Here is a 12849-nt window from a genome sequence, read left to right as displayed (position 1 = left end):
TTAACCTGCACTTCCGGTCCCGAGCCCGTTATTTGTTTATGTCCTTGCAAATGAAAACATGATTTTAAAATAAAATAAAGGATACACCTGACCTATGCACGTTTACTCGAAAGTAAGTCTCATCCCGTTCAATCCTGTTCTAATATCAAGCACAGTATAGATGAATTTCACCCTGAGGGATGTCAAGGGAACATCTCCTTCCACCCAGCACTCCCTAGAGAATCCTGGCCAATATCGTTGTGAGCAGGGGAAGTGCCATTTTTTATTTTTTTTTTGCGTGCATCTGATTTTTAAAAACAGTTTGTCAGACTTTCCGTTTTTGCATTCTTTTCCTCACATCCCTCCCCTCCCACCCGGATTTCGTTCTTCTAACAGCCCAATTATCCAACTTCAATGCATCTGATCAAGGAAACTCTGCTATCGCAGTATGTACATCCCTTAGGTCTCTAAAGTGCCACAATAAATATCTTGGATGTTGGATCTTCGAAGTGTCGGAAGACATTTAGACATCCCCCTGCCCTCCCGGATTCCTTCCCTAACATGGCTCCGCTCTGCATAGAGCGACTGGTCAAACGTGAACCTAACGTTTTGTGAAAAGCAGGTTTTCCTATATCTCTATAGAGAATGAAGGAGGGCGGGGCTTATCCGCTCAGTTGCAAAGAGGGCGCGCCTAAGAAGCTCGGGGTTGCCATGGCAGCGGAGGCTTGGGAAGAGCGGAAGAGCCTGGCTGCGGCGGCGGCTGTTTGGCAGGTGGGTCTTGCCCACCTCGTCCCTCCTTTGGGCGGGAAGGTGAGGAAGTCTATTGGCAAAAGGGATTCCCCCTCCCCCGCGGCTGAGCCTCTTCGCCAGCCTGGGCTACTCGTGGCTGCCTCTGCTAGTCAGCCTGGCACTGTACCCCAGTCAGGACCCTCCTCCCATCAACCCTCCTTGGTGGAGATCCACTCCCCCCCACCGCAATATACTGTAGACCCTTTAAAGGCACTTCAGCAAGTGTGTGTCCGAGCATGTGCAGAGTGCCTTCCTTCCTTCCTTCCTCCTCCTCCTCCCACCCCAGGGGTGCTGTTAACAATCCTAACAAATCATATTTAGCATTTATAGGAAATGCTAACTTAGTATGCACAAAGGTGCTGTGGTCTAAAACCACTGAGCCTCTTGGGCTAGCGCTAGCCGATTGGAAGGTCGGCCGTTCAAATCCCCATGACGGGGTGAACTCCTGTTGCTCTGTCCCAGCTCCTGCCAACCTAGCAGTTTGAAAGCACACCAGTGCAAGTACAGTGGTACCTCTGGTTAAGTACTTAATTTGTTCCGGAGGTCCGTTCTTAACCTGAAAATGTTCTTAACCTGAAGCACCACTTTAGCTAATGGGGCCTCCCACTACCGCTGCGCCACTAGAGCACGATTTCTGTTCTTATCCTGAAGCAAAGTTCTTAACCTGAAGCATTATTTCTGGGTTAGCGGAGTCTGTAACCTGAAGCGTATGTAATCTGAGGTACCACTGTAGATAAATAGGTATTGCTGTGGCAGGAAGGTAGACGGCATTTCCGTGCGCTCTAGTTTCCATCACTGTATTCCGTTGCGCCAGAAGCAGTTTAGTCCTGCTGACCACATGACCCAGAAAGCTGCCTGTGGACAAATGCCGGCTCCCTAGGCTTGAAAGCAAGATGAACACCCCAACTCCATAGTCGCCTTTGACTGGACTTAACCTTCCAGGGGTCCTTTACCTTTAGTATGCACAATGTCCTGGGAGTTGGTTTCCTTGTGTGCAGGTTGCTTCCTAATAAAATGTGTGTAGGAGCATTGCATCCCATTTTATGCAGTAGCATGCCTGCCAAATGCTAGTTTTAAGAGGCCATCACTTTAGGTTGCAAGACGCAGCAAAATTTAGCAAGCAGGGAGCAAATTAAGTTAATCATGCCTACTTTGCAAGGCAGTTTTTGAGACTGCCGACAAGACAATGTGTTTTGTAAACTGCTTTAAAGTAGCAGAGAAAAATAGTGTTTATTGGGAAAATTTATGCCGCTGCAAACTCTAGTGTATCACAGTTTTTCTGGATGTACAGTCTAGTGAAATCAGGGTTAGGGAGGAATGTGGCCTGGGGAACGCTTTGAGAGCTGGATAAGGGGCGGCTGAAAGGCTACATTCAAACCTGAGGCCTCAGGTTCCCCATGCTTGTAATATAGTTGGGGCATGATCTGTAGGGAACTCAGGAAGGAAACTTAACCTTTCCCCTCTTGCGACTTTCCCCCTGCCTTGACTAGCCTGATGAAGGTAGGTGGTCTTGCTTTTGCCTTTCCCAGGAACATCTGCCCTAAGACCCGGTTGGTGGTTGGTGGAATGACATCAGTGTGGCAACATGGTGACCTTGCTGGTTAACCAAAACTACATGGAGAGTCTGCGGAAGGACATCACGGATCTGCAGGGAATCATCCTCAGCGTCTTCACCCGAGCCGGGGCCGTGCGCTACCCGTCCTGGAAGTTTCCTGATAAGTTGTCCTGTGACCTGGACCTGGTTGCTTTGCTTGAGCACTACGACTTTGCACAGAATGACCCTGAATTTACTCATCATTCCCACGTGGTTCTTCTGGAACTAGTGATTGACAGGTGAGGGTAGGTCTGGTGGTTCTGCAATGATTCCTTGTTGAGCCACTCTTAACTTGGAACGGAAGTAAACCCCATTGAATGCAGGAGGCGCCAGGTTTTGAATTAGATTACTGCATCCATTATATATGTGGGAATGTTGTGGATACTAGGAGAGGCTATATTGATTAAATATTTTCCTTCCTAACTCACGCTAGTGAGTCACACATATATAGCAGAGCTCATTCCCCTTTACGCAGCAGAAAGCTAGTTGGTAGATTCGTTTGAATCTCTTTACTTAAGCAATCCAATCTGGCTTTGTTCAGATTGAAGTATGTTCCTGGTAAGACCCCTTTTATCCCTCCTAAAAAGAATAAAGACACAAGAAGCTTCTTTTAAAAGTAATAAGAAGTTTACTCACATTCAGTTCGCAGTTGGATCCCTGAAGGCAGGCTTTAGCTTGTAGTTACAGATGCAGTGTGGCTTACATCCTTGTAAGGATGGGCCCATGTGCTGCTGGCAGAGAGCCAGCAGTGCAGTCCAAGAGAAGAAAAGGCATCAAGAGAGGAAGGTAGCCGCATGACTTTACCTTTTGTGGGATGTCCAAGGGTCATGCCCACCTACCTGGTCACATGCGGGGGGAGGATGCTCCAGACCAGGTGTAACAGGAAGTTCAACTGGTTGGATCAATATCCCCACCTGTGTCCACTCTAGGCAAACAGGAAGTGTTGTACTTGACTGCTTATGTTATATCCCACAATATATGGGGTTTTCTTTAAAAGAGGGGCTGTAGCTCAGTGGCAGAGCAGTGCCAGGTTCCATTCCTAGCACCTCCAGGTAGGGTTGAGAGAGACCACTGTCTGAAAACCCTGGAGAGCTGCTGCCAGTCAGTGTAGACAGTACTGAGCTAGATGGACCAATGGCAGCTTCCTACAATCCTGTCTGGAAACTTCACCTGGCCCAGAACACATTGGAGGGTGTGGTGGTTGGTTTTGAGAACATTTTTTGGTCTGCTGCCAGTAGCTGCTTTGGGCTTCCGTTTGGAAAGAAAATTGGGGTTCAAACACAAACTACAAAACTAAAGCAGGGTGTCCTTTCTGTCCTCTGAAGGTTGCTGCTGCTGCTCCAAAGCTTCACCAGATACACAGAGAACCTAATCAGTGAACAAGCCGTGCCCCCATCAAGAACAGCAGGACCATGCATGTCTATGGGGCTGGCTGTGAAGAAGTACTGGAACAGCATGCTGAAATTGGGATCCCTCTACCAGCAGCTGGCTTCTGAGGTAGGCTGCCCAGGTGGGCTGGTCTGCTTCTGCATGCACACTGAGCAAAATTTACTGTGGCCAGATAGGTGTGGTTTATCTCCCTTCTCCAAGCAATGGGAAAGTACCAAGAATATTTCCATTCAAATGTGAAAGCACCAGGGAGGTCTGCTGCTGAAAGACCCCCATGAGATGCAGGGCTGGCTGTATAGGTGCTTGAGGTTCCAATCCGATCTTCTTCTTTCTTCTTTGGCGATCACTTGTAGCCGAGTAAGATTGTCTTCCATAAACACTGTTTTAACAGTGAGTCCGTAAGTGACTGTGGCTAATTCTGGATCCACACATCCTTCCACAGTGGGAGTTGACCACGGTGAGGGTTTGCCAAGTGTGCCTTCCTCTTAGCACGTTTCTCCCTTTCGTCCTGAGTTCGAGTGTCTTCAAAGTCCAAGACACCTTTGGTAAAGGCTGTTCTCCAATTGGAGCGCTCGCAGGCCAGTGTTTCCCAGTTCTCAGTGTTTATACTACATATTTTTAGATTTGCCTTAAGCGAGTCTTTAAACCTCTTTTGTTGACTGCCAGCATTACACTTTCCATTTTTAAGTTCGGAATAAAGTAGTTTCTTTGAAAGACAATAATCAGGCATCCAAACAACATCACCAGTCCAACGAAGTTGATGTTGAAGAAACATTGCTTCGACACTGGTGAGCTTTGCTTCTTCCAGTATACTGGCATTAGTTCGCCTGTCTTCCCAAGTGATGTGTATAATTTTTTGTAGGCACCGTTGATGGAATCTTTCGAGGAGTTGGAGATGGCAATACCCACCTGTCAACATATAATCACAAACTTAGGCTGTAGTTTGAGGCTGCCAAAATCAGTGACAGGGAGGGTTTTCTGTTTCACAGGCTGCAACAAGGATGGGGAATGTGTGGCTCTCTGGATGTTTCTGGACTACAACTCCCATTATCCCTGAGTCAACCAGTAGCCATGCTGACTGGGGCTGATGGGAGCTGGATGTCCATCGATAACTGGAAGGTCGCAGGGCCCCACCCACACCTTGTTGCGTTGATCACACTACAGCACCATAAAGCACTGCAGGTATCCAAACAGGCAAGCAAGATATAAATGATCTTCCATCATAAGCTCAGTGCTGGAAAAGCTCCTTCAGCACTTCTATGGGTGGAAAGGTGGGGGGGGGTCAACCATTTCTGCTATCAGCACAGGCCAAGCTGCCGTCATTTGAATCCTTGGGAAGAGTTAAGAGTCACAGTCACAAGGGCATGTGGTAATGGCTACCAATATGGATGGCTTTAAAAGAGGGTTTGACCAATTTATGGAGGATCATCAGGCTGTTGGTAGCTGCTAGCCACAATGGCTGTGTTCTCCCTCCAGTGTCTGAGTCAGTACGCCTCTGAATGCCAGTTGCCAGGAATCGCAAGTAGGGAGGGGGCTCTTCCACATACATCCTGCAGTCATGCTTCACATTGGGGCATCTAGTTGGCCATGGATGCCAAACAAGATCTAGTCAGTCTCTTTTTACGTTCTTGTATTTCTTATGTTCTCAGTATCAAACATTTCTGATCACAACACATGCCCAAACTCCCCCCCCAAAAAAAACCTCTCACGTGATCCTCCCAAAATAAAAACCTGGAAAGTTAATGCCGCCCTTTCTCTTTTATATCTAGAAAAAACGCAGCAGAGAGGATGCTGTTGGCACAAATGCTTCCTTCCAGGAGGCGAAAGCTGAGAACGAGACTTTAAAAATCTGCTTCTCGGAGTCAGATGTGACTTTGCCCAGCTTTCAGTCCTCCCCTTTGACCTTATCGGCCAGCAGCAGGCTGCTGGAAAGTTGCCCCGCCACCTCCTCAGAGGCACCACCAGCACGGGGGGCCACCAAGCCCATCTGCAGCACCCACTGTCAGACCATCGAGTCATCCCTGGTGCCTTGCGACGCGTGCGAGAGGGCGCAGCTCAGCCTCCGGGAAGTGGGCAGCGCCATCATCGGCATCTGCAACAGCCAGAACCTCCCGTCGTCTCTGAGCAGGTTCCTGGAGATGGTGGAGGAGACTCTGGGCCGCAAGCCGCTCACGGCCGTGGACATCAGCTACTGGGCGTCCGAGCAAAGCAAGGACCTCTCCCGGATCAACAAGCACCTCCGGAAGCTGATGGAACTCATCAACCCTCTGAAGGGGGAGCTGGAAGAGTCCGAGAGGGAGAAGGGCGAGCTCAAGAGGCAGCTGGAGACTTTTGACAGCCGCCTTCAGAAGGAAAGAGAGGAGCAGGAGCAGAAGAGGAAGGAGGCGGAGCGGGCGTTTGAAAGAAGGAATACGGAGAGCCTGCAGATGATGGCCACCCTGAGGATGGGCAAGGAGGACCTCCAGAAAAGTGAGCATCCTTTCCCGTCTCTTTCTTTAAGCCAGCTCACATCCACGCCATGTATTTAAAGCAAGTTTGTACCATTTTCACAGTCATGGCTTCTCCCAGGGAATCCCTGGGAGCTAGTGTGGTATAGTGGCTAAGAGCAGTGGACTCGTAATCTGGTGAACCGGGTTCACGTCTCCGCTCCTCCACATGCAGCTGCTGGGTGACCTTGGGCTAGTCACACTTCTCTGAAGTCTCTCAGCCCCACTCACCTCACAGAGGGTTTGTTGTGGGGGAGGAAGGGAAAGGAGATTGTTAGCTGCTTTGAGACTCCTTAGGGTAGTGATAAAGTGGGATATCAAATCCAAACTCCTCCTCCTCCTCCCTCTCAGAAGTGAAATTCTATGTCACAGAATGGCTGGATGCTGAGGAGTGGTGGGAGGCACCAGCTGGGGAATCCCCAAGGGAACCCCCAGGGGATTGGAGTAGGGTGAGTGGTCAGAGGGAGAAGAGGGAGCAGACGGGGGGGGGTGCATCTCAGAAGCTGAAGAGGCAACAGGGTTTAGTGAGCAGGGAGAGTCTGTGGCAGAGAGAAGTCAAGAATCAGAGGCAGAAGCAGAAGCTAGAGAGGAGCGGGACAAAGAATCTAGCATTTCTAACGTATTATATGTTGAACAAAAAGTCGTACCTTGGTCCCCGAACGCCTTGGGATTCGAACGTTCCAGCTCCCGGACGATTGAAAATCAGAAGTGAGCGTTCCAGTTTTTGAACATTTTTTTGGAAGCCGAATGTCCGGCGAGGCTTCCACTATTGTTGCCTGCGCAATCGGAAACAAATTGGAAGCCATGCCTTGGTTTCCAAACATTTTGAAAGTTGAACAGACTTGTGGAACAGATTCCGTTCAACTTCCGAGGTTCGGCTGTATAGTTAGTCCCATCTTGAAACTTGTCCAGTGGATGTTTTTGGACTCCAACTGTCAGGCGCATTTAATGGAGTGCGACTGGTCCAGTTCAGTCGCACTGGGTGTGGAGCCTCAGGGGTGCCACAAATATGTTGTAGACAGGAAGGTGCAAGGCAGGGGATACTGAATTTTGGCATTGCACAGGGCACCACTGAAATTTGAGACCCCCAGGGACTGTGATTGTCAACAGCTACAGCCAGCACAGCCAGTTGTCCGGGAAGATGGGAATCATGACGGAAGGGACCCTGTGGATCATCAGGTCCAACCCCCTGCAATGCAGGAATGTTGCAGTTGTCCCTTATGGGGATTGAACCTGCAATTTAGGTGTGCAACAGCATCCGGAGGGCAACAGGTTGCCCATTCTCCATTCAGATACCTGCCAGGCTGTGGCTGCGCATACATATCTTTAGAGCACATGGCTTCCTGCAAAGAATCATGGGAGCTATAGTTTGCCCCTCAGAGAGCTACACTCCCTCAACAAACTATAGTTCCCAGGACTCTTTGAGGGAAACCATGTCCTTTAGATGTATGGTGTGGATGTGACCCCAAGCCTGTCCCAAACCTTTGATTCCGAAGGGCCCACTTGGACGCAGTCAACTGAGATGCTCCTGCATTTCCGTCTCAGCTTCCGTCTCAACAACGTGCTGTCAGTGCAGACACACCGAGCTACCTGGATCGATGGGTCTGGCTCAGCATAAGGCAGCTTCCTGTCTTCCTCTACGGTCCATGCTGACCGGTGACATTGTTTGACTACTTCTAGAAGCCGCTGCCTTGGACCAGAACATTTCCACCTTGAAAGAGAAGCTCCAATGGCAGGAAGACACCATCCAAGGGCTGGGTAAGAGGAACACCAGGCAGCATTTCATACAGGCCATTCCCAAGATTCAGAACATTTAATTTAATTTATTTCACAAAATACACTGCTTGACTGGGGGGGAAAGTAGTATCTTCTTGCAGTCCTTCTAACTGCCCCAAATAATAGACCAGTGTCATTTTCTCTGTACTGCAGATGGAGGAAAGAGGGATCATAGAACTGTAGAGTTGGAAGGGGTCCCCAAGGGTCATCCATTCCATGCCCCTGCGATGTAGAAATCACATTTAAATAAACCTTGGCAGATGGCCGTCCAACCCCACAAATGAGAGTCTGCCACCTTCCAAGGGTGTCTGTTCCACTGTCCTTTTGCCATCGAGGAATTCTTCCGAATGTTTCGTCGGAAACTTCTTTCCTGTCATTTGAAACTGATGGTTCGGATCCTACCCTCTGGAGCAACAGGAAACAAGCTTGCTTCCTCTTCCATGTGGAGGCTGAGAGGGTGGCCAGCCCCCCCCCCCAGCCTCAGGTGAATACCTGAAGGAGCGTCTCTGCCTCCGTCGTTCAGCCCCGACTCTATTGAGGGCCTTCTGGCGGTTCCCTCCCTGCAAGAAGTGAGGCTACAGGGAACCAGGCAGAGGGCCTTCTCGTAGTGGCACCCACCCTGTGGAACGCCCTCCCATTAGACGTCAAGTAACTATACAATCTTTTGAAGTCATCCGAAGGCAGCCCTGTATTGGGAAGTTTTTTTAATGTTTGATGTTTTATTATGTTTCTGTATATGCTGGAAGTTGCCCAGAGTGGCAAGGGCAACCCAGTCAGATGGGAGGGGTACTACTACTACTACTACTACTATTATTATTATTATTTGCCAAAGTGGTCTATAGTGGGGAGCCTTTTTCAGCCTGCTGAAAGAATGAATGGAAATGCTACGGCGCTTATTTCCGAGTAACTGTGTTGGATTGTGGCCACCGCTTTTTGCCATTTAACAGCCGTACCTTGGTTCTCGAACGCCCTGGCACTCATGTTTTGGCTCCCAAACACCGCGAACACGGAAGTGTTCCGGTTTACAAATGTTTTTTGGAAGCCGAACGTCCAACACAGTTTCCGCAACTTCTGATTGAGTGCAGGAAGCTGCTGCAGCCAATCGGAAGCTGCGCCTTGATTTTTTAACCATATCAGGAGTCGAATGGACTCCCAGAATGGATTAAGTTCAAGAGCCAAGGTACCACTGCATTTAAGAGCCAGCCTCTGGGGCTAGTCTGACTCTTGCTTCCTTGCCTGAAACCTGAAATTGCAAACCACTAGAAGTATAGTCAGCCGCACCAACAGGTTAAAGAACAGTTTTTATCTGTGGGCTGTTGGGCTGCTGAATGGAAAAAAAATAGTGGTGCAATTGACTTCCGACAAGCACACAGAGTGCGAACAAGACTGAGTGTATGGGGGGGGGGGCTCGTTTAATTTCACTGCACACAGGTGGTGTAGTGACAATAAAGGTTTATTATTAATAATTTTATTATTATTATTTGTGGCATGCTGCTCTTGAGCTATTGTGCATTCCCCAGAGCGATCGAAGCGCGAGATGTTGCAGGAGTTAAGGGAGATGAAGGTGTGCAAAGCAGAGGTGGACAAGCTGAAAGACCAGCTTGCGGTCCTCACGAGCCAACTAGAGAGTACCAAGCAGCAGCTAAATGGGGCCATCACTGAGCTGGAGAAGGAGAAGGCCAAAGCTGAGAGCGTGCTCCGACACAAAGAGGTGTGGCTGGGGGCAATCAGGATGCTCTCATTTCTAGGGGCATAAGGGTGGGCAACCTATCTTTGATGCTGTTATTTATTTCATTTATCTCCCCCCTTTTCTTATAAGGAGCTCAAGGTGGCTTACATACTAGTTCTCCTCCCTACAACCAACCTACAAGGTAGATAGGACTGGCCCAAGGTCACCCAGTGAGCTTCATAGCCAAGTGGGGGTGCGAAACCTGGTCTCCCAGGTCCTAGTCCAACACTCTTAACCAATACACCACACTGACTAACTCCCAGCAGCCCCATGGTGGAGGAAGCGGGTCGGATCTCATTCCCCATTGCAGCTCATAGGAATCTTCTTAGAATTACAGAATCATAGAGATGGAAGGGACCATCTAATCTAGGGTTTCCCACACTTCCAGCTGTTGGGGTTTTTTTGGACTACAGTTCCCATCAGCCTTGCCCACTGGTCCTGCTAGCTAGGGATGATGGGAGTTGTAGTCCAAAAGCAGCTGGAGACCCAAGTTTGGGAAACACTGATCTAGTCCAATCCCCTGCAATTCAGGAATCTTTTGACCAAGGTGGTGCTTGAACCCACAACCCTGAGATGAAGTCTCATGCTCTACCAGTGGAGCTAGCCCAGAGTGAAACCATTGGTCCACCTAGCTCAGTGCTGTCTGCACTGACTGGCAGCGGCTCTCCAGGGTTTCACGCAGGGAATCTTTCATCCTGCAGAATGCAAACCGGGGTGCCTTTAACCTGTCATCCCCCACCGTTTACAACCTGTCCCTTCGACGTGACGAATCGGCCGGTCATTGGCTTTCCACCTTGCATCTGTTGAGTCAAAACTAACAAGATCTCTCCCTCTCGTGCTGAAGTCCCTGCAGACCAAGCAAATGACTCTGATGAAGCAGCTGGATAATTTGGACCAGGAGTGTGAGCAGCTGAAGACCAGCCTGGCTGACAGGGAGGAGGACCATTACATCTTGAATGAGAGGCTGAAGGAGATGCAGGAGGAGAAGTGGGAGATCCAGCACCAGGTGGCAGCCCAGCAGGTCTGTAGGAAGTGGGCAGGGATGCCTGACATGGGCTCCTCTGGCGAGACCCAGGCCATGTCTCCCCAGCGCAGGACGAATTGCACAGAGGATGAGAATTCTCATCAAACTGCGGCGAAAAATTTTCTAGCCGTTTTGCCATGTTAAACTTTCATACGCCATAATCTATGCCAGCTTTTGCCAACCTGGTGGCCTCCGGCTGTTTTGGACTACCACTCCCATCAGCCATGCTCCCAACAGCCCCAGCATCCTATGACTGTGTTGGCTGGGGCTGATGGGAGTCGTAGTCCAAAGAAGCTGGAGGGCACCAGGTTTAACCGCACCCCTCCTGTCTCATTGCAGAAGCTGGCAGAGCAAGCGCAGAAGGAAAAGCTGAGCTTGGAGCAGCATGTGTCTGAGCTGCAGACAACTGTCTCTGAGCTGAGAGAGCTGGTTGAGGAGCTGAAGGACAGGGAGAGGCTGCTGGTCTTCTTCCCGGACCTTCACATGCCTGTTGAGGCACAGTTTGAACGTAAGGAGGCCAAGGGAAGGGAGGTCCCCTGTGTCAGGGGGAGGAGCTGTTGGGAGGAAGGGGAGAGGCTTGAAGGTTTTACCTAAGGACATCATCAGCCTGGGTGCTGGATCTGGCCAAAGGGGACCCATCTGGTCCCAACATCCTGATTTCGCAGTGCCCAACCAGATGCCCCCAAGGGAACCCTGCAAGAAGGACCTATCTGTGATTCCCAGTCACTGGCATGGCTAATAACCTCTCACCATTAGGTAACATCTGTTGTTTATCAAAAACTGTTTCCCTAAATAAGCACATAAGCGAATAACAGGCTCAGTGGCAGAAGGTCCCAGGTTCAGTTTCCAGGGGTCTCCTGCCTGAAACCCTGGAGAGCTGCTGCCGGCCTGAGTAGGCAATATTGAGCAAGATGGGGCAATGGTCTAACTCACTATGGGGAACCTTCCTGTGTCCAGATGTGCTCTTCCTTAGTAATCTGAAAGGGATAGTTTAGGGAAGATAAAGGGGCTGCTGAGTTGAGGGTCTGGCCTTGACCCCCCCCCCCCATTTCAATGCTGTGAGACCGTGATGCCCAGTCCGTCCTCGCTGGCTCTGTCGCAGGCACTGGGGACGTCATGGAAGACATGGGCAAGCAGCTGCAGGCCAACAACATTCGTATCAGCATCCTGGAGGAAGAGAACACGCGCCTCCGAAGCGCAGTGGCCAAAATGAGAGAGGCAGCGCAGCAGGAAGGGCCTAAGGTACCACCAAAATGGGAGGAGCCATTGTGACAGGCACAAATTGGGGGTTGGCTGTATATAAATTGTTTTATAAATAAGTAAAACAGAGGTGTCCCCCATCTCCTAAAGTACCGGAGTTCAATATGGAATTCCTCTCTCTGCAGCTTTTCCCTCCAACCCAGCTGTGGAATCTTTCCTCTCCCCAAGACAGTGGGATTCACATGCCTACCAGGTGAGTGTTCTGGTTTGAAGCATCCTCCAACCATGAACGAAGAAAGGCCCTTCCTCACCCCCCCCCCTTTGCTTCCACTCCATCTGCAGGCATCCCGCACAGACGAGTGCCCAAGGAGCAACGCTGAGGCCTCCTGCCAGCCCCAAGAGCCCAGGCAGCCCGGTCCCAAACAGATCTAAGGGCACCCGCAGTGCCTCGAAGAACGGCTCCCCCTTCCGAAGGGCTCTCAGCGGCCAGCAGTCAAACCCGTTCACCTTTGTCTCCGAGGAACCAGCCATCCGAACCCACACCCGGGGGAAAGGGAAAAGCAAGACCCCGGGCCACTCGGCCCGTTGCAACAGGAAACACCAGAAATAACAATAAAAAGGCCCTGCTGAGCAAGTTCAGAAGGTTGCCAACATTTCCAAAGCAAAACGGGGGTGGGGGTGGCGAAGGGAGACCAAACGGCTGCACCTCTCCCTGGCCGCAAATAATCATCGGTGCAATGCTGTTCCTGTGTTCAGGTGGTCATGCACCTTTGCAATGGTGACCCAACCAGTTGAGCCTCACCAAAGTCTTTATAGGTAATTGATGAGTTCACTAAGGCAAGGATGCAGGAACCATCTTTCTGTGTCTTTTGCCCTGCTCTGA

At 50.1% G+C, this 12849-nt stretch overlaps 2 protein-coding genes across 2 annotated transcripts; both read left to right on the top strand.

Moving 5' to 3' along the window:
- Window positions 1-660: 660 nt before the first annotated feature.
- On the top strand, window positions 661-2605 carry LOC117061938 (coiled-coil domain-containing protein 157-like). Its single transcript, XM_033174937.1, has 2 exons — window positions 661-789; window positions 2298-2605. Exon 2 carries the CDS (start codon window positions 2354-2356, stop codon window positions 2603-2605), a length of 252 nt encoding a protein of 83 aa, XP_033030828.1. The 5' UTR covers window positions 661-789; window positions 2298-2353.
- Window positions 2606-6130: 3525 nt separating this feature from the next.
- On the top strand, window positions 6131-12603 carry LOC117061937 (coiled-coil domain-containing protein 157-like). The gene is made up of 6 exons (XM_033174936.1): window positions 6131-6220; window positions 10587-10763; window positions 11106-11274; window positions 11869-12008; window positions 12152-12219; window positions 12309-12603. The coding sequence occupies exons 2-6, from the start codon at window positions 10605-10607 to the stop codon at window positions 12574-12576; spliced, it is 804 nt and encodes a 267-aa protein (XP_033030827.1). The 5' UTR covers window positions 6131-6220; window positions 10587-10604; the 3' UTR covers window positions 12577-12603.
- Window positions 12604-12849: the final 246 nt, after the last annotated feature.

Source organism: Lacerta agilis, chromosome 17, assembly GCF_009819535.1.
Source record: "Lacerta agilis isolate rLacAgi1 chromosome 17, rLacAgi1.pri, whole genome shotgun sequence".
NCBI classification, from domain to species: domain Eukaryota; kingdom Metazoa; phylum Chordata; class Lepidosauria; order Squamata; family Lacertidae; genus Lacerta; species Lacerta agilis.
This window is presented reverse-complemented; position numbering and strand designations above follow the sequence as displayed.